At 41.0% G+C, this 25,705-nt stretch overlaps 1 protein-coding gene across 12 annotated transcripts in view; it reads right to left on the reverse strand.

Annotated features, from left to right (window-relative positions):
• Positions 1-25,705, reverse strand: part of LMO7 (LIM domain 7) — a 217,253-nt gene that overhangs the window by 29,452 nt on the left and 162,096 nt on the right. For 5 of the 12 annotated variants that reach the window (XM_059144326.1, XM_059144325.1, XM_059144327.1 and 2 more), the window contains 9 exons: positions 22,956-23,208; positions 22,337-22,621; positions 21,747-22,025; positions 19,659-20,378; positions 18,651-18,680; positions 11,106-11,223; positions 8,885-9,027; positions 7,171-7,603; positions 5,116-5,424 (listed from right to left, as the gene is read on the reverse strand). In XM_059144326.1, coding sequence (XP_059000309.1) covers positions 5,116-5,424; positions 7,171-7,603; positions 8,885-9,027; positions 11,106-11,223; positions 18,651-18,680; positions 19,659-20,378; positions 21,747-22,025; positions 22,337-22,621; positions 22,956-23,208 — 2,570 coding nt within the window. The remainder of the gene's footprint in view (positions 1-5,115; positions 5,425-7,170; positions 7,604-8,884; positions 9,028-11,105; positions 11,224-18,650; positions 18,681-19,658; positions 20,379-21,746; positions 22,026-22,336; positions 22,622-22,955; positions 23,209-25,705) is intronic. The other 7 variants (XM_059144330.1, XM_059144329.1, XM_059144336.1 and 4 more) reach the window with 3 other exon arrangements.

Genomic DNA, 25,705 nt, shown 5'->3' on the forward strand with positions numbered 1-25,705 from the left:
CTCTTGTTTCTCAAGTATTAGATAGTTATATCATTACCTGACCAGATGCCCCATTTAGCAACACCGGGGCTGCCTCTTCCTTCTTTTCCTGCCCCATCCCTGCTGCACTCATGTATTGAAAGAAGTGCTCTTGAGTCCTCCAACCATAAATCTATTCTGAGTTATCCCATCCTTTCACTGGTCTTCAGGTCACCATGTTAGTTTAGAGGGGAGACCATGGCCCCAACTATTGGGGCCACCTCCTAATTGGTGCTCCTGCCTCAGCCCTTCTTTCCCTCCATCTTCTACACAGCTGCCAGAAGTGTAGTCACAGAACATGTCAATTATTATTACTGTACCCCGTTTTAACATTGCTGGTAGCTCCTTACTACCTATTGGGTTGATTTCCAACTCTGCATTTCAGAAATTCCACATTTCTGATTCGGTGCTGGTAAGTTTCAAAAACTATGTAGCTTTCCTCAAAAACAATCTTAAGAATGATTTTATCTTCATGAAACAGAGGATATTTTGGTCCCTGTTGGCTCTAAGATTCTAGAGATACAGCAAAGTTAAGTCAACATTTGGAGACTTAACCACACATAAGGCAGATCTCAAATTGGAGTTTGTCACATTTCCCAAAAAATAAGGTCAGAGAAATTACAGTTGTGGCCTAAGCACTTAACCAGCCCAGGGCAAGTTATGTAACTTTCAAATCTCAAGTATTTCATTCGAAAATGTGGGGATAATACTACCTACTGTGAAAGGTTACTGGGAGGATTAAGTGAAACACTTAAGAAGTGCCAAGGTATGCCCCGGCTGCCGCGTAATTACTTTCTGTTCCGCGTGGAAACAATGCTACACATGACATAATACGCTGGTTAAGCAATTTCCAGGTCAACTCAAGAAAGTCCTATTTAACACTCACGTACCTAACTCTGCAGCCCTGAGAACACAGCACTCAAGAAACACGCTCAGATCCAGGTACTGTGCTAACAGTGATGGGGACAGGCTTGCTTCCTGTTCTCCCGGAGAGGGGAATCTAGACAAGTTTGGTGGTTGGGGGGGGGGGGGGGTGCTGTGATGCAGTTAGCTCTGGGTGCTATTCAAAAGGGGCACCAGACCAGGGCAGGCTTGGCAACCGAGAAGTTAACATGTAAAAAGCTTCCTTCCTTCCATTTCTCTCATCTAGCTTCTGGGGAGCACTTAAAAAAAAAAAAATCTAGGGCAGAGGTTCTGCAATGGGGATTTGGATGAAGTTTGAGAGAAGAGGGCTCTGACAAGACAGAAAAGGAAACGAAACCCTGTCGATGAGACCCGTCAGGGGACTAATCATCAAAGCCACATCTGTGAGGCAGATAGAGGAGGATGAAGAGCTCTGGGGTCACCCTCTTCCCTAGCCTTGGGGTCACCTTCACAACTGCCCCGGCAGCCTGGATCAGAAAAAGAGGGAGGAAAAGAAGCCGTATCACAAGAGAAGGAGGGGAGAAATGGGACTGGGAAGGACTGAAACCCCACCTGGGCAATGGGGATGGGAAAGAAATTTCTGTGGGATTTTAAATGAGGTTATATTAAGTTCCTTCCTTCACTAAGCCTTCCCTTCTTAATGGCACGAACCACCTCATGACCACAATTCTGCAAGAGGCTCCAACCCAGTTTCTGCCCCCCAGACTTTGTTTCCTTAAAATAATTCTACAGAACAGCACCGTGCTTAAGTCGTAAAATACACCTTAATCTTAACACGCCCACATTAATGAGCCTATGAGGACCTAAATTACCTGCCAGAAAAGGTCATACTTCAGTTTGGTGATCAAGGCCTTGAATACAATTCGAGTCAGTAAACCAAAGCGCCAACTACGTGTAAAGGCTATGGAGGGTATAAAGAATACCAGTGAAGGAGAAACAATGAACATTTGGAACAAGGAATCCAGCAAATGCGTTCAATTCCAAGTAGGAGAAGAAAAGGTCTTGATTCACGAAGGAAGTGACCCTCCTGGGCTTTGAGAGAGCAGGACAACTTCACAAGACAAATATGGGTGAAATGAGCATTTTTGAATCTGGGAACATAAGAACAAGTCTCTGTGGTGTGTTAAGAACGTGGACGAGGTGTTTAAGAAAAAGCAAGCAGTGTCCTGTGGCTCGGTCACCTACTTTGAATTCCTTTTTCCATGGCATGGTACAGGCGACCTTGAGTCAGAGTGCCTGGTTACAAATCCTGACTCCACCACTCAGGACCCTGTATGGTCTTGGACAAGTGACATGACTGCTCGTGCTTCAATTTCCACAACAGCAAAACAGGGACACAAGTGTCCCTGAGGACTAAGAAACGGCCTGAGAAGCCTGGTTGGCCCATGGCCAGAGCTCAGTAAGCAGTGGTTACAACACTCCAAAGGGACCTCGGGACCAGTGCAGAGGGGCCAGAGTGCTCCCCTGAGGGCTGTAAACCTCACTGAACAGACCACAGAATGCCACCAGAGGCCATGGAACCCAGAAATGACCAAGTGCAGCCTGACATTATGCAAGTCAACCTAACATGGGCTTGCAGGGATCGCACAGACAGGTGACAATTTACAAAGTGTTCTCACTGCTGGGGAAGGACCCTGAGAATGAGGCTGGTGGAAGCAGGGACAGAAAGGAAGACTGCCATGGGAGATTCTGGAGGAGGTCTAAGGTCTAAGGATATTACTGGCAAAAGGATGAGGTAAGAAGTAGAGAAAGACCAGAAGAACACTCATCAAGCTCCCAAACATCTAGATGTTTGCCCACATACTACTTTTTATTCTTCTGTTCTCTGAACACGTAGAATGATAGAGGGTGGCCAAACACTTGGAAGAGCGTTACAAACACGCTTGACTTATTTGTGATGGGCTGTCTGTACACTAGCAGCCCTGTTCCCGAGGCAGTAAGCTCCTTCTCAGCAGTAAGAGCAGGTGATGCTACCTGAGTAGCAGCACTGTCCGCAGGGGAGGAGGGGACATGCCAAGCCACACAGAGTTGGGCAAGTCAACGTGTGAGCTGTACGTATGTGCGAGAATCCCAACGCTGGACTCGGCGAAGCTTAATTTTGCTTGGTAGGGTGCCATGCCAGATTTGGAGACAAAGGAGCATAAATCCATTAATGATGAAACCTGAAACCACACCATGTTAATTCAGGTTCTCCCGAACTCCAGCAACCTGGAACACACCCAGCACCACACTTGCCTCTTTTTCTTAATCCCCAAATGCGGGTGTCAGCGCCAGCCTGAGGGTGTCCTACCACCAAAAGCACAACAGGCTGTTTTGTTGGGTCTGCTATTTGAAAACATGAAGGCAAACATGCAAGTCCATGAAAACAAAAGACACCTTGCTTCTGCTTTTACTACTCACCCACTGGTCGCTTATGCTCTCCAAGTATACCATAGGCTACCATTCTCATCCACTGAAATTCAGGATGCTAATTACAGATTTCCAATTCTTTAAAAACGAAGCAAAAAAATTTTACACCTAATGATTCTAGCAAGCTGAAGAGATCACTGTTGGATACATGTTTGTAAATATGCATGGGCCCAACGAAGAAATATACCTCCATGTTAACAAAGGTCATCTCTAAAAGATGGGATTACCCGTCCTTTTTATCATGCACCCTTTCCTGCATTCCCAAATTTTCTCAAGCACGAAGTACTTCACAATCAGAAAAAAATTCTTAAGCTTGTAATGCTTTTCTGTAGCAAATATGCCATATCAACTTAGTGACATAGTTCTTTCATGAATATAATTTAGGCCAAGTTATATACTTGGTACTATGCCTTGGAAGACACACACACCTTGGTGGTAAGGCAGCAGAGGATGCCTGACTAAGCCAGAGAACCAAAGGAGTTCCTCCATGCTACGGGGTTCATACAGCTATCAAACTGCTTAACAAAGATGTTTGGGGGTTTTGGGGGGGCTTTGGTTTTTGTTTTGTTTTTTTAAGAAAAGCTTTCCGTTCTCTAGACAATCAATGACTTTTAGCTTACATATAAAACATACTACATTCATTACCTAGCAATTCTCCTAAAAGCAATCTATGATGGTTTTAAGTAAGAAAAACTACACATGCCTCCACCCCATCCCCATCATTCTTCTTCTTTTTTTTTTTTTTTAAAGATTTTTTATTTATTTATTTGACAGACAGAGATCACAAGTAGGCAGAGAGGCAGGCAGAGAGAGAGAGGGAAGCAGGCTCCCTGCTGAGCAGAGAGCCCGACGCGGGGCTCGATCCCAGGACCCTGAGATCATGACCTGAGCCGAAGGCAGCAGCTTAACCCACTGAGCCACCCAGGTGCCCCCCCCATCATTCTTCTTCTGATCGTACATTTTGTTTAGACTCCAAACATTAAGGAATATAACCGTCATACTGTAACAAGGCCTCAATATTCCCATTAAAATACAAGAAAAGCCACACAATTGTAGACTTTGTAAATCAGTATTAAAAGTCACGGAAAGGTTGTGATGTCTGGGTGGCTCAGTCGGTGAAGCATCTGACTTCTTGGTTTCAGCTCAGGTCATGATCTCACGGGTTATGGGATCCAATCCTGTAAAGGGCTCCCTGCTTAGGTCGAGGGGAAGCGTAGTCTACTTGAAATATTCTCCCTCCCCCTTTCCCCTCCCCCCACTTGCTTGCTCACAGGCTCAAGCTCTCTCTCAAATAAACAAATACAAGTCATGAGAAGGTTAATATGATAGGACAGAAAGGCCACGTCCCTAGAGGCCACAACGAGCATGTGTACCCGTTTCCCCTGGTGGTCAGTTAACCTCACTTACCCGGTAGACCTGAATCTGTAACCTCCCAGGTGACCCCAACACCTGAACCAGGGACCACTGACCACTAGGGGTATAAGACAACAGTTGCTGGACTGAGGAATAGAGAGGAAAAAAACAGCCAAACCCTAAAGAGATTGCTCCAAAAAGCCTCAATACACACACAACACAAGTGTTCTGGACCTACAAACGGAAAGGTGCAAGAGGCCTACTTCTTCTGAGATATGCTAAAAACCAACAGCCACATGATTTTGGACACCATCAACCCAGATAATAATGCCCAGAGGTTAGAAGCCCCGTTTCCAGGTTTCAATACTGAAGTTTCTGAGCTTGGGGGACAGGCAGCCTTCCCAAACTCACCTGTGACCTTGAGTCCTCCATCTGTGGTGAGCTTCCCCCTTCTCCAAACTCAGACGTTAAATCAGGGCCAGATGTGGAAGACAGTGTGGCTCTGGAAGTGTCAGCCTGGTCCTGGGAAAGGGATGAGTAGGAGGGTGTGGGGGACGGCAGCCCCATCACACCTTCTCCCACCTCGGCTCTCTCTCTCTCGCTGGACTTGCTAGAAACGAGCTGGCTTAGGTCAGGTCTCTGCACAGAGGTGCTGACCAGACTGTTCTGAGTTCTCTTAGCATCTTCTACATGTCCGTTATACTTCCAAGAGTCATCCATCTAAAAAGGGAAACACCATTTCAAGGTTGGTATCATTAGATTTCTGTTTAAAAAAACATGTATATTAAATACTTTAAAACTATGAAAATAACATATCTCCCACAGCATCTATGACTAAAAGCTCGGAGCACATTCGTTCCTGCTCACAGATAGGCACATATGTAGTGGGAAGGGGATTCGTTTTTTTACAAAGTGATGATATTATCAACATACTGCTGAAACTTGCTTTGCTCATTTAAATCACCCTGATAGGTCAATAGATAAATTAGCCAATAGACAGACTAGACTAGCCTTTTAATTGCTGAATGCTCCATGGTACGGATTTCTACAATTTATTCATTTGATATGCGTTCAGTGTTGTTTCAAGTGTTCTGTAACCACCAAAAACACTACAACAAGTACCCACATACTTCTATAATTGCAATATTTATTTTTATAGATTCCCAAAAGTAAACTCGCTGGACCAAAGGATATTTCAGATATAATACATGTAATATTTTAAAAAGTAATATATAAATTTTATATATATTTATCTTCTCGAAAAAAACTGTAGCAATGCACTCCCAAAGGAATATAGAAGAATGGCTATTTCTCTGCCTTCTTGCCAACACTAGACATTTTCAATATTTTGAGTGTTTGTCAATCTGATGTGTGAAAAGCTATACACCTCATTCTTGCTCTCATGAGGCTGAACACGCCTCAGTGTGTGCTATGTTATCAAAATTCTGAACTCTCTCTTCCTTAAATTGGCTACTCATTTCTATATCCATTATTCTACCCCTTATCTTTTTTCCTATCAATCTGTAGGAACATGTGAAATCCTAGTTATATTAAACTTACATCCAGAATTTATTTTGCTATATTTTTCTGAGTCTGTAAGTTGTCTTTTGACTGTTTAGTTGTCTTTTGACTGTAAGTTGTCTTTTGACTGTTTAACTGTAAGTTGTCTTTTGACTGTCTAATGAGCTATATATATTTGATTTTTTTTTTTATGCTGCCAAATATATCTCTATTTTATTTACTATAATGATTAGGACTTCCCTGGCTAGTTTAGGGAGGTTTTCCTTACCTTGAATATTTTTTCAAGTTTTTTTCTTAGATTTTAGGATACTTTACTGGCAGGGGTAAAAATAAATCTGAACATTGACCTTAACACTCTCCTGCAATGCCCTCACCGTCAGCTACATAATACTGCTTCATTCTCAGGGCAAATATTTCCATTTTCTCTATTCTTAAAAATCCCAATATAAATAGAACCATTAGATACATTTTAATAACCGCATTCAAGCATATCAAATTCTAATAAAGCAGGTAATCAGAGAAAAATAGAAAGTTGTACCTAAGGCATCTGAAAATATTTAGGTTGAACCACGCAAAATTGCTGTTTTGTAGGTCAAAAAGAACTACTAGCATCTTCATATGGTTTAGCCTAATACCTTACAAAAGCTTTATTTGAGAAAATACAACACTAAAACATGCTCTGCCTTAGAAAGCAGCTTATTCGTTCTTTAAAATACATCAGGCCTTACTTACTTTCACTGAAGGTCAAGTTTAACCAGCTCCACAGACTTGTTCTACTTTAAGCATTAAACATCTATTGAATCTAGATCAGCTGACACAAAATGGCCCTATCCATAAGTTATGCGTATTTTCTATATCAAGTAGAGGTAAATCAAACTTCGACACAAGTTCCCCAACATTTGGCTCTTGAGAACAGATTAAATAACCTGGGAACATATTTTTTACCGTGTAGGATCTCGGGAGTGATGAGATTCCCCTTGCCTGAGAGCCAAAAGGTCTCGCTGTGACCACAGATGTTAACCTGGCTGTATCGGTTTTCTGGTAACTTCTAGGGAGAGAGGCTGAAACTCGAGTCGACTCTCTTTGTGTCGTCAGTGAAGGCTGAGAGGAAAAAGAGTCTGGGCGTTGTTCTTCGATGGGGCTTTTAGAAGGAAGGTGGACGTCAGCGGCCGCAGCATCTTCTCTTTTTGCACAAGTCGTGGCATCTTGTTTAGGAATTTCTGTAGAATATGCTGTTCCCTCCTCTTCTACTCTCTCACTCTGGTAACTTGCTTCTGACATGGTCCGTGTAGGGGAAAGCATCTCTTCATGCAATATGTCATCAAAAGAATGCAACCTCCTCCTCAAGGTAACTGTGGACGTTTGATTTCGGGATTCCCTTAGCAAGAAGAAGCACACCACGACACCAGGTTACGCATGTGACACACCAAGGTGGAAACACAGAGGTCACTTGGGCAGTAACATATAACGGACTAAGAATAAAAAGGCTACTGACGTCACACAATAACCAACATGATATTAACAAAATAGGAGTATAAGTACAGGTAATTTTTTTTTTTTAGTGCCACACTAAAAGATTGTAGGAACTAGATTCTTTTCTTTTCTTTTTTTCTAAAACTGGCTCTCAAATACCTCGGCGGGATTTTTTAGTCGTAAAGAGATGTTAATGAGAAAATGAGGATATTTGAGTAAGGGAACATGCACAAAGTTTAACCTACAAGTTTATCGATCTTCCCAAATTAGCATACTCTAAGTATAACTGATTGTCCGACAACCAGTTTGAACCTTCCAAAGATGTGGATTCCTTTATAGGGCTGGGAGGTTTTTTTCCTGTATATAATTTTAAATAATTTAGTAAAAACAAAAGACCACAGAAGACTTAGACTTCAGTTAAGATCAAGTTAGTAGGTGATTTCATACAGCTTGATAGGACTTGCATGGACAATTATTACAAATTAAAGACACCACTCATATTTATAGAGAAGCCCATGACACATCCAACCTCATTGCTACCTTTCACCAGGGAATACCTCCTAAGTGAATGAAACTGTGCTTACCATTTGCTTCTAAGGCACAAAGCAGCTTTGTTTAACTTCACCTGACAGCACATTTCCTCTTTGACATTATCCTTAAAGCATATTTGCCTTCCCCTGACCTATAAATATTCCAAGGTTTCTCATAGGAATTGCTCTACAGGAAAGTTTACATTGGACCTTTATCCTGTTATGTTGGAATGCCAAAAATAAACCCCTTACGCTTGTGTTTATATCGTCTTCCTTTAAAACAGAATTTTAATCGCACCACTAAAACATGAAAAGGAACTTGATATTTTACACAATTTAGATGAGTGGGAGCTGGTTTTACGTGGCCATTCCATTCCTAAATTCATCTTAAAAGGAGAAAAGGTAGTTTATTTTCTGCACCAAAGATGGCCAACAACCCAATACTGAACTTGAATATACAACATAAAAATCAAGAATGCACACCTATATCAAGCACCCACTTTGTTAATCCAAGTCACTATTTATTACAGCAATACTTTCTCATTGCACAGCAAATCCTGTTTGCTTATGGTTTAATACTGGTATCCTCCCTTTATATAAAATATGGATTTCTAACACTAGGAACTCCCACCGTGATATGTCCTCAGCTTTATTACCTGTCCTGTAGCATTTCCTTAAACGTCTTAGAGCTTCTCTCAGACTTCTCGAGTGCCTGCTTTTCGATTTCTTCCCTCTCTTCCTTTTTCTTCTGCAGATCTGAAGTGTAGCTTTTTCGACGATCTTTCCATTTTGCAAGGTCCTAGCAGAAGAAAATCACATCAGCGCAGGCACACCTGAATTTCTACACACCCTCTCCGGCAGGGAGAGCACGCCGGAGTGTCCCATTACATCGCTGAAACTGAAACACTCCAACTTGATGCCAAGGTGGCCTAATTTTGCTTTTTATAGCTGGCGTTTCTGTACTAACCTTTATCTCGTGTGTCTGTCGAAAAAACCTGACCTAATAAGATAGACCCCCTTACTGTTTTCCTGTCTCCCTGCTCATTTCACAATGCATGCTAAATGCCTGTGATTGGGTGTCCGGCCAGAAAGATCAGGAAGTGTTTCAACTTCATTTTTACCTTACTCCAATAATCTGGCTGCTGTGTGAAATGTCATATTTCACTAGCACAGGTGGAACAGAGATAGGATGGTAATGGTGAAGCGTAAACGCATACTCTATCTTTCATTTAACATACGCTGCACTGGATCCCTACTTTGAGGCAGAGGACCACAAACACGCAGACGCGTACAATGTGGGTTCCCTCAAGGAACTCTTGGTCTGGAAAGGAAAGGGACTTGTAAATAAAGGTTCAACAATGAGTGTGATGGGACAGCACAGGATGGTGGGGGTCTGAAGGAGAGACAGTGGACAACTCTACCTCTGGCAGGGGAGGGCAGAGTTTGAAAAAGGCTTTCCTGGGGAGGTCAGGCTTGAGGATAAGATTTTAAAGCAAGTATACTCCACGCAACAACAGGGCAATAAGGAAGATCCCATAGGAAAAGTGGACGTGTTTCTCATATTCCCAGGAACAGTCTAATCTAGCCGGGCGACCCCAGGACAAGCAACCTGATTTTGCTTTTAAATGAGCCCTAGCAGCCTAAGCTGGTTGTGACTCTCAAGGGTTTAAAACATTTTGGATGGTACAGACTTTTCTAGGTCTCCAAAATGGAGAAATGCCATGCTAAGAACTGCTATTCCAATGCAAAGAGAGGCACATCCAGGATCTCAGACTAAACTAGTCCGGTTTCATACCCTTAAGAGTTGACAGAGCCATTCCTGCTTAAGAACAGCCTGAAGCCAGTAAGAACCACTTCTTTTTGTTCAAAAAAGAACAAAAGCAGTGTGTGTTTAGTCCTACAAATAATCAGCATGTATTTTCAACAGCATTAACAGATAACGCCTCAATATTCATTTTCACACCCAAACTGTCCCCATGTATCTGGGCAAAGTGACATTGAATTACTATTTCTTGATCATTAACTCAAGTTCCCAACTAAAAGAGACACCGAAATTGAGAAATGCAGCCAAGGCAGGAGATTCTTCATTTCATAGACTTTAATCTCTCTGAAAATGAAGATTTACCCTCCTTGGCCCTTTTGTTCATCCTAACGCTCTACTCTTCCCATAAAGTTATCCTCAAACTCCTTTGGGCTTGCTCTGTATAATTTATCTATTGTGTTTCTAGACACTCCTTTGGTTTGTAACAATTACCCCTTTCAAAAAAGGTCAAGCTTTTTCCCTGCAGGGACAAAGTTAAATATTAAGTCTGTGTCCATATAAACATCTGGATATAAATCAGCTCTGTGAAAACATCTCATTTTGATTCATATCAGACAATTACTTTTCCAGCCAAAATATTACGCCTAGTTATATTTATTTCTCCCCAAATCTGTATTAACTCTAAGAACCCCCTTCATCTCTCCCTGCAAATGCCCAGACTGTTCTGGAACCCCTGCCCCTCTAAACTTTGCATTAAGTCTTTCCCCTTCATAAGCTTCAATAACAGTCATACCCCCAAATTCAACTGACCACAGCACAGGAATAGATTAACCACACTGTAAGGAAGCAGATTCGCATTTTTGAGAACTCAGAAAATATGAGAAAATAAATATCCTACTATATTTTTCACAGTGGCCTTTAGAAATAGGCGACAGTGATAGGCCAGAAAGGGGTACAAGCCTTTTCAAAGGAAGCTGATCATGTTTTCTGTAGAACTCCCATTCTGTAGGAAGGAAAATCATCTCAAGTATACTGATCTTCTTGTAAAAGAAGCAAGAAGGAATCCAACAAGAAGACTTTCCCCCAGCCTTCCCTTCTCCCAATAAAGTACTCACATCTTGCCACTTCTGATCTTGTTCTTTTAATTGTGATTTTATTTTCTGCATCTCCTCGTAACGCAGCTGACGCAAGTTTTGAACATCCTCCGCGCTGACATCACTCATGGACTTACTCCTACGACAAAAATACCCATGGTAACCAAGGGTCACATGACCGGCTTTAGGGTTAAACTGGAAGGCTGGGCTTTTGTTTGGAAATTCCATCTAAATTTCTGCTGTACTACCTAGACGTTTTCGTGATATCACAGAAATAGCACTACAGAGATAAATGGTGTTTTTCCAAAACGCAGAAACAAGAGCCTAGCACTCAACTCAAGTGTGAATTCTTTCACAAAATGGCTAAATGAGCTCTCCATGAGTCTGAAAGAAATAATGTTCATATTTGGAGTGGTCCATGCATAAAAGGCGTACTTCAGAAAGAAATATTTACTAGAATCATCTGTAGGTTTCTATCTTCCCCAAAGATAATCTTTTAAGGTCTGGCTGCCTTTTCTGGGCACTTATTAAATAATTTAATGACTACCTGATATTTTCTCCTCAAGTTCATTACCATGAATAAACGTGTTACTTCTTCTCAAGGATTCTCTAAAATACAGCCACCACCGCACTAGACGTATTCTCAATGCACCATGGGTAGTTTCTAATAGCCAGTTATAATGGAATGACCTCCACAGCCCTCTGTTTTATTAAGGCAGAGTGCATGTCACCTGATGTGTGATATTGTCATGAGTATGTACTGAGGATTAGCTCTCAGAGAGCTCAATCTAGAGTAGAACCAATGAGCAGAGTGCAGCGTTAGACTAGAGGCACCGGGAAGGGATGGTCCATTGCACTGGAGATTAGAGTAGTAGGCATGGGGTAGTCCAATATGAATACTAGAGAGCAGGCACGAATGAAAGAGAGCTTTTCAAAGTGGAGTACCCAAAATGTGCTTTCCTACAGAACTTTCATAATGCACTGTGGATTTTATTTCATTTTAACAGACTCCACTTTTATTTAAGTAAGTTATTTAAGTAACTTTACATTTCCTTCTTGGACCTTTAAACTTCACCCTCCCAAGAGTTTGCTATCACCATGTTTCTTTTATGACACACTTGCTCTTAGCTAGCTCAGGAATTCAGTGGGCCTCTATGCAAATGATTCCCAATCCACAGCCCCGGGCCAGGCCCTACCTTGACTCAATTCCAATTACTTGTTGAATAAATATCTGCATGGATATCCCCTAGGCACCTTAGTTGTAAAAGGACCAATTGAAATAATATCTAAGAAGGGTTTTGTAAACTATAACTCACTAAACACATGGTTATTGTTGATGTAGCCAAACTCAATCTCGTCCCCAAACCTGCTTTTCTGCCTGTGGCTGTTAATGGTGTAACCTGCTTCCAATCCTCCACATTTGAAACCTAAGAGCCATTTTTCACCTTTGCCTCTCCCTTCTCCCTACTTTCAATTAGTTATCAAGTCCTCTTATTCAGTGTCTTTTCTTTCCACTTCTTTTGCCAACACCCTAGATCAGAACACAGTCAACTCTTACCTAGACCTTTAAAGTAGCTTAAATTATCACCCAGGCTCCAGGTCTAGTGAACCTGTCTTTAACTGTTCCAATATGAAAGCCCTTCATCTGTATATATACCTTTTAAAATGCCACTCATTCCTCAGGATCCCAGATACATTAAACACTGGATGGGTATGTATAACTTTCTATTCATTCTCCCACTTGAACTTGACTTGTCATAGACCAAAAACATGATTATTCACCCATAACATACTCATCAATGAAATTCAACTCCATCCTCTAGATTACAGGCCAAAAATCTTGGAGTCCTCCTAGATGCCTCTTTTTCTTATACATCATAACTGATCCCATCAGTAAACACTGTCAGTCTACCATCTAATTATAACTAGGACACAACCACTTCTCACCACGTCTACCATTACCACCCTGATCCAAGCCATCGTATCTCCCACATGGATTATTACAATAATCAGTCTTCCTGCTTCTACCCCTTCCTGTTCAACAGTATATGCTTAAAGCACAGCCAGAGGGATCTTCTCAAAACTGCACTCAGATCGTGACATCTCTGTACCATGCACCCACCAGTTTCTTTCCATTTCACACAAGTTAAAAGCAGATTCTTCCAAGAACTAGGACATTACCTGGATCCTGCCCACCTCTCTCAGCTCATCTCCCATCACGCCCTTGACTCACACTGCTCCACCAACTGGTTTCCTTGCATGTGCCCAACCTCCTGCTCTTCTACTGACTCTTCAACCAATCATATGGCTTATCTCTTCCAGTCATTTGCTTGGACATTACCTCAATGCTTCCCTCCCTGACCACCCTACAGGGATGTGTGTTTGGACACACCACCTGCCTCATCTTATATGATTACAAAGCAGGAATTTTGTCTCCCGTATCACCTCAGCCTAGAAGAGTGTCCAGCCCATGGTAGGTGTTGATAAATGTGTTGATCTAGAGAATATTCTACCACTTGGATAATAATTCCTACCTCTTCTACGCCAAAAGTGGTCTGGCCTATCTCTCCACTCCTCTAATGCTTTAGCTATACCTTTCTCCTAGCATTACAGGGTTTTGTGTGTGTGTGTGTGTATGTTTGCACGCACGTGCGCTTAGTTTAGCTCCCTCACAAATCCACATGTCATTTGGAGAAAAACCCATTAACACATAACAAGGCATGTAGGATACATGCATTTAACACCTGTGGCAAGAATGAGGTATGTTTTTATCATACTTAATCAAGCAAAATAAACTCAAAGTGTTTCTTTTTATGTGTGTAGGATAAATCAGGATTTCCTCCCCAATGTTTTTTAAGAAAAGCTTTGTAGGATTTATTGAAGAGTATTAAGGAATTACACATAAAATATATATCAAGTTATATACTGGATCTTTAAAAATATATTCTTAACTAGGTATGACTATATATAAACCTGCCTTATGTGATTTTGAAAATATAAATTAAGCTATAACTGCAAAGAATAAGACTTTTTGTGCTAGGATTTTAACAGACTTCCTAAAAAGAGGGAAGAAAAAATTTTTCAGGACCAAGGCATGAGAATAATCTGGATACCCAACACATAAGATTTCCTAAGTTCCAGGACAAACACGGAAATGCTAATATTTTAATAATCTTTTGGTAGGAGGGAAGGCTGATAGTCTCGGCTGGCCCAGACACATCCACGCACGCTCTATTAGCTCTCACCCTCCTGCACTATAAAACCTTAACACAGTCCTTTTCAGAAAACATGTTCACCATGAACAGAGGCTACATTGTCCTCCTGAGAGCTCAGAGCACAGAGTCAGGCACCCAGGAGGAGATCCCCAGTGTGAACCAAGGGAGCCCAACACCGTCCAAAGCAGACTAATCCCTGCGTCAGGGAGGAATGGGAGTTCCCTTTGTTCCTGAGGGTGTAAAGTTACCTAAAGAAAGCCTGGGCACATTCCATTCAGGCTGAATGGAGCACTGGGAACCCTGCTGAGGCTCCCAAGCCTGGTAGTGGCATCAATCTGTATCCCAACCTAACATCACTTAGCTTCTCTGAGCCTCAGGTCCTCATCTTCTAAGCAAGGAAGGGATTGTTGTAAGAAAAGAAGGAAGGTTACACCGCTTGTATTTTAATCACCATCAGTGCTACACACCAACTATTCTTGTGAAGGCAAACATGACTGCATGGGATCTCTTGAACAAAACTCCCAAAACAGCTTCAGACTAGTGAGGCCACCCCAGGCCACACTGATAAAATCTAGAACTTTCTGAGTACAGAAGTCTTTCAGCCAGATCATGAAGAATTCTTTCCTTCCTTATCAGAATTACCAGTATAACATTAAACTCCTGAAGGCTTACCGTGTGCCAGTCACACTGCCAACTGGTCTACCTGGGTTAGCTCCTTAAATGATGCCCTCATCTGGTTCTCCCACTCACTAACTCGACGTCCTCGGGAAAGCTGCAATATCTGTGTCTCTTTCTTCAGGTACCTGCAATGCATCTAATACCTACTGTCTGCCTCACAGACTAGAGATAATCTAAGAAGTAAGGGATCAGAAAGGACCAACATGTAGAAAATGTCCTAAATATAAAATCACTGGTTGCTTTAAAGAGCAAGTAGAAATTCCATGATACTAAGTCTGGGGTCCCTGGGGTCCTGAACTTTCAGGGGAAGACAGGGATATACTTATTTATGCATTTTTGAATATATTTTCATTAGGTACTGTAGGAATTCTCGAAAGCATAATCAGTATTAAAACCTGGATAATTGATTATGGACATTGGGGAGGGTATGTGATTTGGTGTGTGCTGTGAAGTGTGTAAACCTGGTGATTCACAGACCTGTACCCCTGGGGATAAAAATATATGTTTATAAAAAATAAAAATTAAAAAAAATAAATAAATAAAAAAAAATAAAAGATGGAAAAAAAAAAAAAAAAAACCTGGATAATAGGCTCTAGAGTGACTACAAACTACTATGATAACATAAGAAACTTTTCATTTATAGGTTTACAGTCTAAATCAGGTTTTCCCTAGAGCAGCACTATTGATATTTTGGGGGTAGAAAATTACTTATCGTAGGGGGCCGTCCTGTGTTTTGTAGGACAATTTAGTGGCATCCCAGGATACAAAAGTACCAGATCGCTAGTAGCAAACCCCCATCCCCAACCCACCCAGTGTAACAATCAGAAATGTCTATGGATGGGGCGCCTGGGTGGCTCAGTGGGTTAAGCCGCTGCCTTCGGCTCAGGTCATGATCTCAGAGTCCTGGGATCAAGCCCCGCATCAGGCTCTCTGCTCAGCAGGGAGCCTGCTTCCTCCTCTCTCTCTCTGCCTGCCTCTCTGCCTGCTTGTCATCTCTCTCTGTCAAATAAATAAATAAAATCTTAAAAAAAAAAAAAAGAAAGAAAAAGAAATGTCTATGGATATTGCTGAATGTCCACTAGGGACAAGACCCCCAGAAACTCACATCTACTTTATTTGCCTCCTCCTTTTTGTTATTTTAGGTGTCCTCACAGTTCTACAGAATTTTTTGGCCAAAACCCACACAGGAAATGTTCATCTCTTCGTTGTCTCTGGTTACAACTTTACCTTCAATCAGTTTTCATCTCCTGTTGATCCTGGCAGAAGACTGAATGGCTTAGTCCTATTACTAGGACTAAATTATAACGACATACCCTGCCAACAACTTTGTCCTTCACAGCTTCTGCCAAGAGGCATCATAACCATGTTTTCAACTGTCATGGAACCATACAGACAATCCATGCAACATAAAAAGCGCATGTGACAAAATACCACATATAAAGCATCATATTAAAAATAAACAAACTGACAGATGTTAAAGGCCAGTAAAAAGCAAGCCCAAAATGAATAAGCTAAGACTTCAAGAGGTAATATGCGTTCCTCTTTCGCCTGGTCCTTAACCAAAAAGAAAGCATTCACGTTACAGGCAGTCATTTTTCAATCCCAGGATGTTAAGCAATAAAGATTTTCCAGGTAAGTATTCTAAGCTTGAAAACGGAGAGGATGTCCAAGAAATATCATTAAGAGATATCACTTGTTTCCTGTAATAGGAACACGTCTAGAAATAGGAAATAAGTTCTAGATGAAATGCCTATACTCAATCCAACTTTTTGTTTTCATTGCAGCAAATCGGTTTAAGAAAAACATTGCTAACTGATAGAACACTGAAAAAAAAAAAATGTCCACATAAAAGGTATTGATGACAAGTGGTATAAAACGCACTTTAGTTTTCTGAAGACATTTTCACTTTACTCTCCATTATCTGACAAGTCATGCATTATTCATCAGTCTCAATTTACAGACAGCCTTGCTTTATTTGTGTTACCGTGGCGCTCAACTACAAGGGGGACCAGGCTTTAAAACAAATACTGTACTGCACGAGCAACAACCTGGAAATAGTCTACAGAAGGTATTTGCTGCTGCCAGCTAGAGCCAGAAAGATCTCTAGCTTTCTGAACTTGGCATTTGAGTTCCTCTTCTGTCTTCTTAGCCCAGTCAGACGGGGCACATCCCTCCAGAGGAACACAGGGAGTCCCGGAAATAGCTGTGCGTGCTCGCGTTCCCAGATCCCATGCCTGTACTCAGGGTCCTTCCATCCTCTTTAAGAAAAACAAACTGCTGCCATTATCAGGTCTTATTAGCAATGAAAATTCTGGAAGTTTTCATTCAAAATGCTCAAAGCTGCAAAGACTTTTCATTCGTTAAAAAAGCTTTCCCATGATGAAATGAGCAGATGCTTAAGCGTCATGCTGTCCAGCACCTCGTTCACCCTCACCAAAGAGAAAGCTTTCAGCCCTGAGGAGCTGGAAAGGGAATAATGTGCCTTTGCATGGCACATTGAAAGCATGCTGGGAGACTGATTTTTTAAAATCAGTCGCTGAGAAGTACTTGCAATTAGTTGCCCGTGACTCAGTTACACCTCTGATACCTAGCATGGTTATATGGCTTCAAATAGTAATTTTAGTAATTTCCAAGACTTCTACACTTATTATTATCCAATCCTATCAAAACGAAAGATTCTTAGAAATGACATAAATCCCAGTGGGGGAAGATACTTAGTTGCAAAGGCTTAGGCAGATTTAAATATTTGACATACTTAAATTTTCTTCTTGTTCAAAAACTATTAACAATTAGATTCATAAAGTCACAGAAAGTCTGATGGAAAATATTAAGATGCATTTACCTGGTTATTCTGCACTAAGAATGAATGAATCTACAATGCGCAGTAAAAAGTAAAAGTATGGTAGCATTTGCTTTTAACTGTTACTTTAGGGAAACATTTCCAGAAAATTTTAAAAGATTTTAATTTTTGCAGTTTTGGGAAGCTGATTTTGGCTTTATGACGCAGCCATATTATAACTTTTTATTCTAATCAGGAATCGTGAAAATGTTTCCAAACTCTACCAAAAAAAAATTAATGTTATTCCTCATCCCAGTTAATAAAGCTCCCCCCAAAATAGGAGTATATAGATAATGCCAACTGTATGAATTCCAACTTTAAAGTGAATGCTAGCATTCCTTTTCCAACATAGAGTTTCTAAAATGTTCTAAAATAACTTTATTTGGAAAAATAAGATAAAATAGAATAAAAGAGCTTTATTTGGGCTTCAACAGGCAGAAGTGAGAATTTTGGTCTTTGTAGCAATCAAATACTAAGTTAAATATACCCAATCTTAGGCAAGTAATTGTGTTACTTTTATTCAACTCCTTAAATTTAAAAAAAAAAAAAAAAAAAAAAGGAAAAGAATGGGGGGGGGGGGAAGACCCAAATTTTAAACTTCTAATAAAAAAACCTACCGCAGTCACATAGCACTGCATGCACTGTGCGCTTGGGCACAGAAATACTACCATTAGGTTGCAAAATTAAGAAAAATTTTCCCATTTTTAAAAATTACATGCACAGCACACAGCGTACCCATTTAGTGACATGCCAGAATAGAAGCGCAGTGACATTTTACACAAAGGACAAACAATACACAGATTTTTTTTTTTAACTGTGAACTAAAACACTTACCCATTCTCACCATAAATCTTTTGAAAGAGTCTAAGAAATCAGAAAACCAAAAATTAAAAGTCACTTTTCAATTCTGTTACTCTCTAAATGTTCAATATCTTTATAATCCTAACTAGAGATGGACAAATCTCAAAAGGTTTTATTACCTTCTTGATAATGTCTCAATTTCTAATTGATCTCATATCTCAAGGAATCAAATTAAGTGAGATAAAGAGTTTCCTAATTTACCTTGAATCAACAAATCCATAACAAGGAGCTTCCTGTTACCAGGAATAGAAGTTAGATGTGGATCTACTGATTTTAATCAACCTTGTATTTGTCCATCCCAAAGTTCAACAAGCTAAACATCAAAATGGCAAGTTGCACAACACATAAATGCAGACACATTATCATCAAAATGGCCATAATTGCATACAGGTAAAATGTAGTAGACGGTAAATAACATTCATGCATTTTAATAAGGGTTGCACTGAATTTTAAACTATAAATTTAAAAAGTCATATATTGATAGTCCAAGGAACCTAGGTCAAAACCAAAAATCATAATTAAGTTAAATGAAATTTGCAATGCCATATTTTAAAGGAAATGTTTACATATAAAATCATACATTCCAAAATATGAGAAACACAGAAAACTAAACTACAACCAGACTGGTTCAGAAAAGCCTGGACATGAGAATATAAAGTCGATAAACATGGCTGGAAAACAGTTTCCGGAAACATCATGTTGCAGATAGTATCATAGTCTTCCTTGAGGCCAAAGGCAAGGTTTGTGTCTACACATTTTAAAACAGGCCTCAAATAGTTGAATTAGCGTTGTACAAATATGGAATTGCACTTTTTCCAAGAAATCACTACAGGTTTCTCACGACAATATAAATTTTTACAGGATGCTTCAAAATGGCCCGTGACATGCAGAGTTGGGCGATACAATTCCACTTTCTCACACAGGAAAAGTTACACAAGACCATCCATGACAAGCAAAAACCTTTCAGAAACACACTCTGACCTCTCGACCATCAGCCGTTTCCTGTGCCTAAGTCTGCTGGCCTCCCGGATGGCCTCCCACTTCTGGAGGTCCGCCTCACTGCAGGGACCAGGGGTGAAACTGACAGGAGGCACAGTCGTCCCCAGTTGCCAAGACTGGATCTTGCGAGTCAACATGTCATCTTTCTTCTGCCTGTAGGAAGGCACTAATACTCTACAGCTCTTCCTTTTTTCTTTGGGTGGGCGTGTCCTTTCAAGTACACAGAGGAATTTTGCTTGAATTTCTGGAGGAAGAGTCCAGGGTTCGGGGAAAGGGACCGGTTGGTATCTATCTGGCGCCCCTGACAGAGGCACCTCTTTTTTCTGTGCTGGAATTCGGCGAACAATCATATCATCTTTTTCTAGATCTGGAAGTACAAGTTCACCTTCTCTACACTGCAGAATTATATCTCGCTCTACAGGATCATCTTGCTCGGAAAACCTTCTAAAGTCTTCAAAAGCCCGGAGAACATATGGATTTGCATGGAAAGCTCCAGTCTTTCTGACAAAGAAATCATCATTCTCTAAGTCAGGATCGAGGGTTGACATCTCAAGGTCATCTCTTTTATACCCCGGTGCAGAAGAGAGATTCTTTCTGCGTGTTATGAGCCTTGGGCCAGCAGTGGGATCAATTTTGATATTTGTTTCAGAAGATAAGATGTCATCAGAGTATGTTTGGAGTGCCTGAAGTAATAAAAACTGACTAAAGCACAGAAAAGAAAAAGGAAGGGAGAATCTTATTAAGTTTAGGTTGAAAAGGTAATTAGGCAGCAGAGCAACTAGCCCGTTACCATGGGTGAATTATTTTAGGGTACCATGGGAGAGATTCTTGCTTGGAAGAAAGACTAGCCTTTAACACCATCACCCGTGACCTTCTTGGATACCATTTAAAGAAGCAAATTCAGAGTGTACTTCTTGGCAAAGGTGGGCATCAGCCAGGTCAACTGATGGGGCTAGAACCTAGACAGAGTGCACTTGCCTCTCTGTCGTACATACATTTGCTTTCTCCCTTCCCTTATTCTGTTAGCCACGGTGATGTAGTCCCCATCCCAGAGAAGCAGGAGCGATCTTGATGAGATCAAAGAGTTGGTCATCAAGCACTTTATGCAACCAGGTAGTCAGCAGAATTTTAAAAAGAAAAGAAAAGAAAATGCTGTGAACCTTTCAAAAAGACCCTGATGAATCTTTTCTTTGCCTTTTCCCACCAGACTGGCAGGCCCTGATGTTTATCTAAAAGTTATTTCCTTTCTCCACATCTCCACACAGAACACAACCATATACTAAGTTCAACTTCTGCAAAAGCTTTTTAGAAATAGTTTTCCAAAAGATTTGACTATGCCCCACATAACTATGTACTATCTTGTACATCATTGTGCTGAAGAATAGTTAACTTTATAGACTTCCAAGCTTATGCGCTCCCACAGAAAGCAATGCGTCATACATTAGGCTTTTGTGCTAAATATTATGAATGAGGTGTCAGGATCCAGCACGTCACGGTCAGAGATTAATGGAGCAGCAGCAGCTGGCGCAGGGGTCCCAGGACAGACTCAAGGCGGGCAGGCTCATGCACACAGATACACCTGGGCTCCTCGGCGGCACTGCTGCTTCTCCTGGCTGCATGGGTGTCCCGGGAGTTCCTGGCCCCTTTGGTTGCCAATTCCAGCAGTAGTGAACGTCTTTGGCAGCTGCTGTCTAGCCTATGTTTTGCTTTTTGGATTCTACTAAAAATGGAGGAGCTTCTGTCCGAGCCCAAATCCTCATCCTCAGAATCTGAATTCCTCCTACTGTAGAGCGATGCAGAGAAAGGAGGGAGGGAAGGAGAAAGAGTTGGAGAACACTACATCTACTGAAAATCCTGCCATGCAGAAGGCTTTTTAAGATCCAGGTCCTAAGGTTTACATTTAAACAGCATTTTTTTTTTTTTTTTTTTTTTTCAGTTACAGAGCTTCTATAGGTATTGAAGAGAAAAGTAACCTTTCTCTCTCTCTCTCCTTAAGCAGCACACATAGAATGCACCGAGCCAGGGTGCCGAAGGAACACTAGGACAACAGAAACGTGCACAGAGACAAACCTGAATCCCTGAAATTCTTTATACCATGGTCTGTAAGTTTCTCTTTTTATTCTTTTCCAGTTCACATCTTCTGGGATCCAACACTTGGGAAGAAACTGATCAAAAGCATTCCCTGGGTTTGGTATGACTGGACTTAGCTTTCGCACATAAAGATCATCCTTGATGGTGTTGGGCAAGCTTGTCTTGGCTTCTTCCACTTCCAAGTAACAAGAGGACCTTGAAGCTTCTTGTGCTCTTGGCCAGTTCTCCACATTTCTGCCCCAAGTTCTCCTCTCGTTACTGTTCAAAACATCCAACCGGTTAAGATACCAAATGACAATTTGTGACACAGAACAAAAAGGCATGCTTTTTGGCTCACAGAGTTTATGCCACTGGATGGGACATATTAGTTGCCACTCTCATCATTAAAGTTCCTAGAACAAAGTTAAGGCATTATAACGGCATCTCATTTTAATTAGAGAATAACTTGATACACAAGGGCCAAAGATAATTATAAGATGTGTTAAAAAGAGACAAACTGCAAACAACCTGGGGTGTTATGTATCAAAACCAACATCACAGACACTCTGATCTGGGAGAATTTTTCTGACCTCGTCAGTGCGTACGGCCCAGGGGCTAATGTGTCAGCAGGAGGAAACCTTGGTGAGTAAGAGCTAGGAGAGGTGGTTTTCGATGTGAAACACTCGGGCCTCTTTTTCACTCGGAATCTACGGTTGGCTAAGTCATCCAAAACTATATCAGGCAACCTTCGTTCATCCTCGGAGTCCGAACCACTTTCAGAACCATACACTTCCTTCTGACAGCAAGTTGCATTTGACAAATCCCACTCTGCTCTGCTAATTTGATGGGAAATTAAAGGACTGTCTGCGTGTCCACTGAGATCAATCAAGACAGGGGAAAAAAATGGAAGAAAATAACTGCTCACAATGAACAACAAAAGTCATCTAATCAGCTGAAAGATGTCATTAGGCTAAAGGCATGCGTCTAAAATAGAACCGGCTCTTCCTAGGCTGACACTTTAAATGGAAGAAATATCATCAGGATATGCATGACTAGAGATATAGGTAAGAAAAAAATATTTTCATTACTGAAATTTATTATCCATGAAATACATTTTAAGAACCATTCCTTTTCCCATATTTAAAATCCCAGCAAATTCACAAAGCATACTGAATTTTAAAACACCATCATCAGCTTGCATCCCAGTACCTTGGAAATGTTCCATCTGCTTCTGGATACACTGGGCTGGCCCAACTTCTTCTGTTATCCTCATTTTTGTCCGGCTTTTTCTTCCTCAATGGCGCCGGCACATAGGACGGCTGTCTACTTTTATTGGGCAAAAAACGATTGAACGGTAAAGCAGATTTGGGTTCAATGGCTGAAATCCTTCGATAGGACATATCATCTTTATTATAATCCTGCATTTTGGATGTAAATTCAGAATCTGTGTCACTTTCACAACCTATAAAAAAAGCAAGAGAATGTGCTTTATTCTCCAGATCATTTGTCTAACTGAACCCACACAGCGAGCCTGCTTTGTCCTTCCCTTGGAAACCCAGGGCTCTTCTGCTAACTCTGGGGAATATTTTTAGAAATTTGTCATGAAGTTGTGATAAGATCCATTAGGAGGAACTTGCTTTGCATACTGTAGGCGCATGCGCTACATTCTTTTCCTGTTGTATAGTCTAAGCAGAAAACGTCCCCATTAACCACTGAATTCCTTCTCTTCCCAATATTCCTTGCCCCTGTGACTTTACATCAAATTTATTGGTGGGATGCAATAAACTTGTAATGAGTAACACGTAGCGATCGAGTCAAAGATGCCTAAAATGAGATCCAAGAGTCATTCAAGGGAAAGTCCGCAATTTAAAATAAAGTATGCCGTTGTCTCAAATTTCTGTGAGGTGAGAGATACGGGAGGACATGGAAAGAGAAGCAGAAAGCACAATATCACAAAGGGGTTAGCCAGATCCTTGTGAGACCTCTAGAAGCAAAAGTCACACATCAGAGAGGAGGCTGGGACTTTAGAAATCATTTGGTTCGAAGGGGTTCAAGTCTCATTCCTAAATGAACACACAAACTCAAGGTTTTTTGAGGGTGGCCATGGAAATATTAGGAACCTTGTGTTTTGATTCCCAATCATTCAAACACAAATTCAAAACAATGTACTTTGACACACCTCAAGGTCAGACAGATACAAATCCTGATCTGTTTTTATAAAATAAATAAGTCTGCTCTTTTTAAAGGAACAGGAAGAAAAGAGGCTACAAAGTACTACTAGAGATCCAAGCTGAGTTGTCCCCCTTATCTGCCCTTTCCTTCCTGCTTCTGTGTATCTGTAAAGAAAGTTTGCAAATGTTTCTTGCTTCCCACCAGGGCTCCCTGGGAGCATGACCTTGCTCCATACCCACGGACCTGAGGACCTGAGAACTGTAGCTTCTCGGCACTACGAACCCCTATAGGGTTAACCTGTGCTGGAGCTGGTCTGGTCTCCTCTCTCCTGCTCACCAGAAATCTACAGTCAGTAACACTGAGAATAGCCTACAGGAAGTGGTTGAGCACACCCCTGTGAGACCAGGAGGCCAGAACAGGGTAAGGGAGAAAAGGCAGAAAGGGAGGAAGCAGCAGCCGCTAAGACCAGGAGGGTTAAGAGTCAATCTGATGCTTCATTTTTACGACCTCCTAAAGATGACATCTTTGGCAAAGAAGAAAGATCTTCAAGAGTTTTGCCAAAATGTGTACCTGTGAAATTTTAAACACACAGGGAGATTATTCTACTTTGGAATATTTAAACTTAAAATCTCTTTATTTTTGAGTCCAGTGGCGTTTTCTACAGAGTAGGCAAATATTCTCGGTAGAATAAGGGGTTTTATATAAAACCAAGCACCTTGACTCTGCCATGCTGTTAACCTAAAAATACTATCCTAACAGCGGAGATCAGTTTGGGATTACAACCAGTACGTAGCAGAATTTCAGCATACTGATCACAAAAGTTCAATTATCTGTGCAGCCAATAGGCTTTTCTTCCCTTCCTCAGTTGTAAGGACTTAGCCTTCCCTTCCACCCTCTTCAAACAAGCTCTGCAACTCCCTCCCCACTATCAGGAAGCAGGGCACAGTGGCCTTCTGCTTTCTGTCACATGTACCAGGCATCCACTCCAGCAAGTATCCAACAAGAGGACTTTCATTCCACCCTAGGCCCACCGTACGGGAAGCACCGGAAGTCTATTCCCACATGCCCTCCGTCTTTGTGGGCAGGATACATGTAAACAGTGCATGTGTTAGGTTATCCAGTCAGCACAAAGCAATATAGTGTGCTGAGAATTTCAGCCTCTGCTTTTACAGCTTTAATCACTCAGATGAATTATAAGCTCAGATTCATTTCCTTAAAACTGTGCTGGTCATCTGGGCTACAGAAATGTTAGAGAGCAGACGTCGGACAGCAGGCAACTATCAGAGAGCAGACAACCAACGAACACAGAAGCAAATATAAAAGTTAACTCTTAGATAGCTACTTACTTTTTTAATTTCAAATGTCACTACTGCTCTAAAACCTAAGAATGTGGGGGTTGGTGATCCTTAATTTGTTGATTAATTTTCTTTTTCAAAACCAAATCTATCATACATCACTTTTATGTAAAACTACATCAGAACAACAACAAAGCTTGCTGTTGATGACTGTGTGCTGAGTATTTAGGACAAGTATAAGGTACTCTAAGGTACCTCGGAAAAACAAGATGTATAAATAATGTAGGGGTAAATATGTGTAAAGCGAACATAGTACAATGTCATGGTAGAACTACGTGGCCAGAACAATGGTCTTCAACTGTAAAATTCTTTCAACTTTGCTGAGGTTTTAAATGTTTTGTAATAAGAACCTTAGGAAAAACAACTAAAAATTTAAGTGTGATTATCAATATAACCCGCAAAGTAAAATCCCTAACAATCTAGCACAAATTC

This window comes from Mustela lutreola, chromosome 13 (assembly GCF_030435805.1).
Source record: "Mustela lutreola isolate mMusLut2 chromosome 13, mMusLut2.pri, whole genome shotgun sequence".
In the NCBI taxonomy this organism is placed as follows: Eukaryota; Metazoa; Chordata; class Mammalia; order Carnivora; family Mustelidae; genus Mustela; species Mustela lutreola.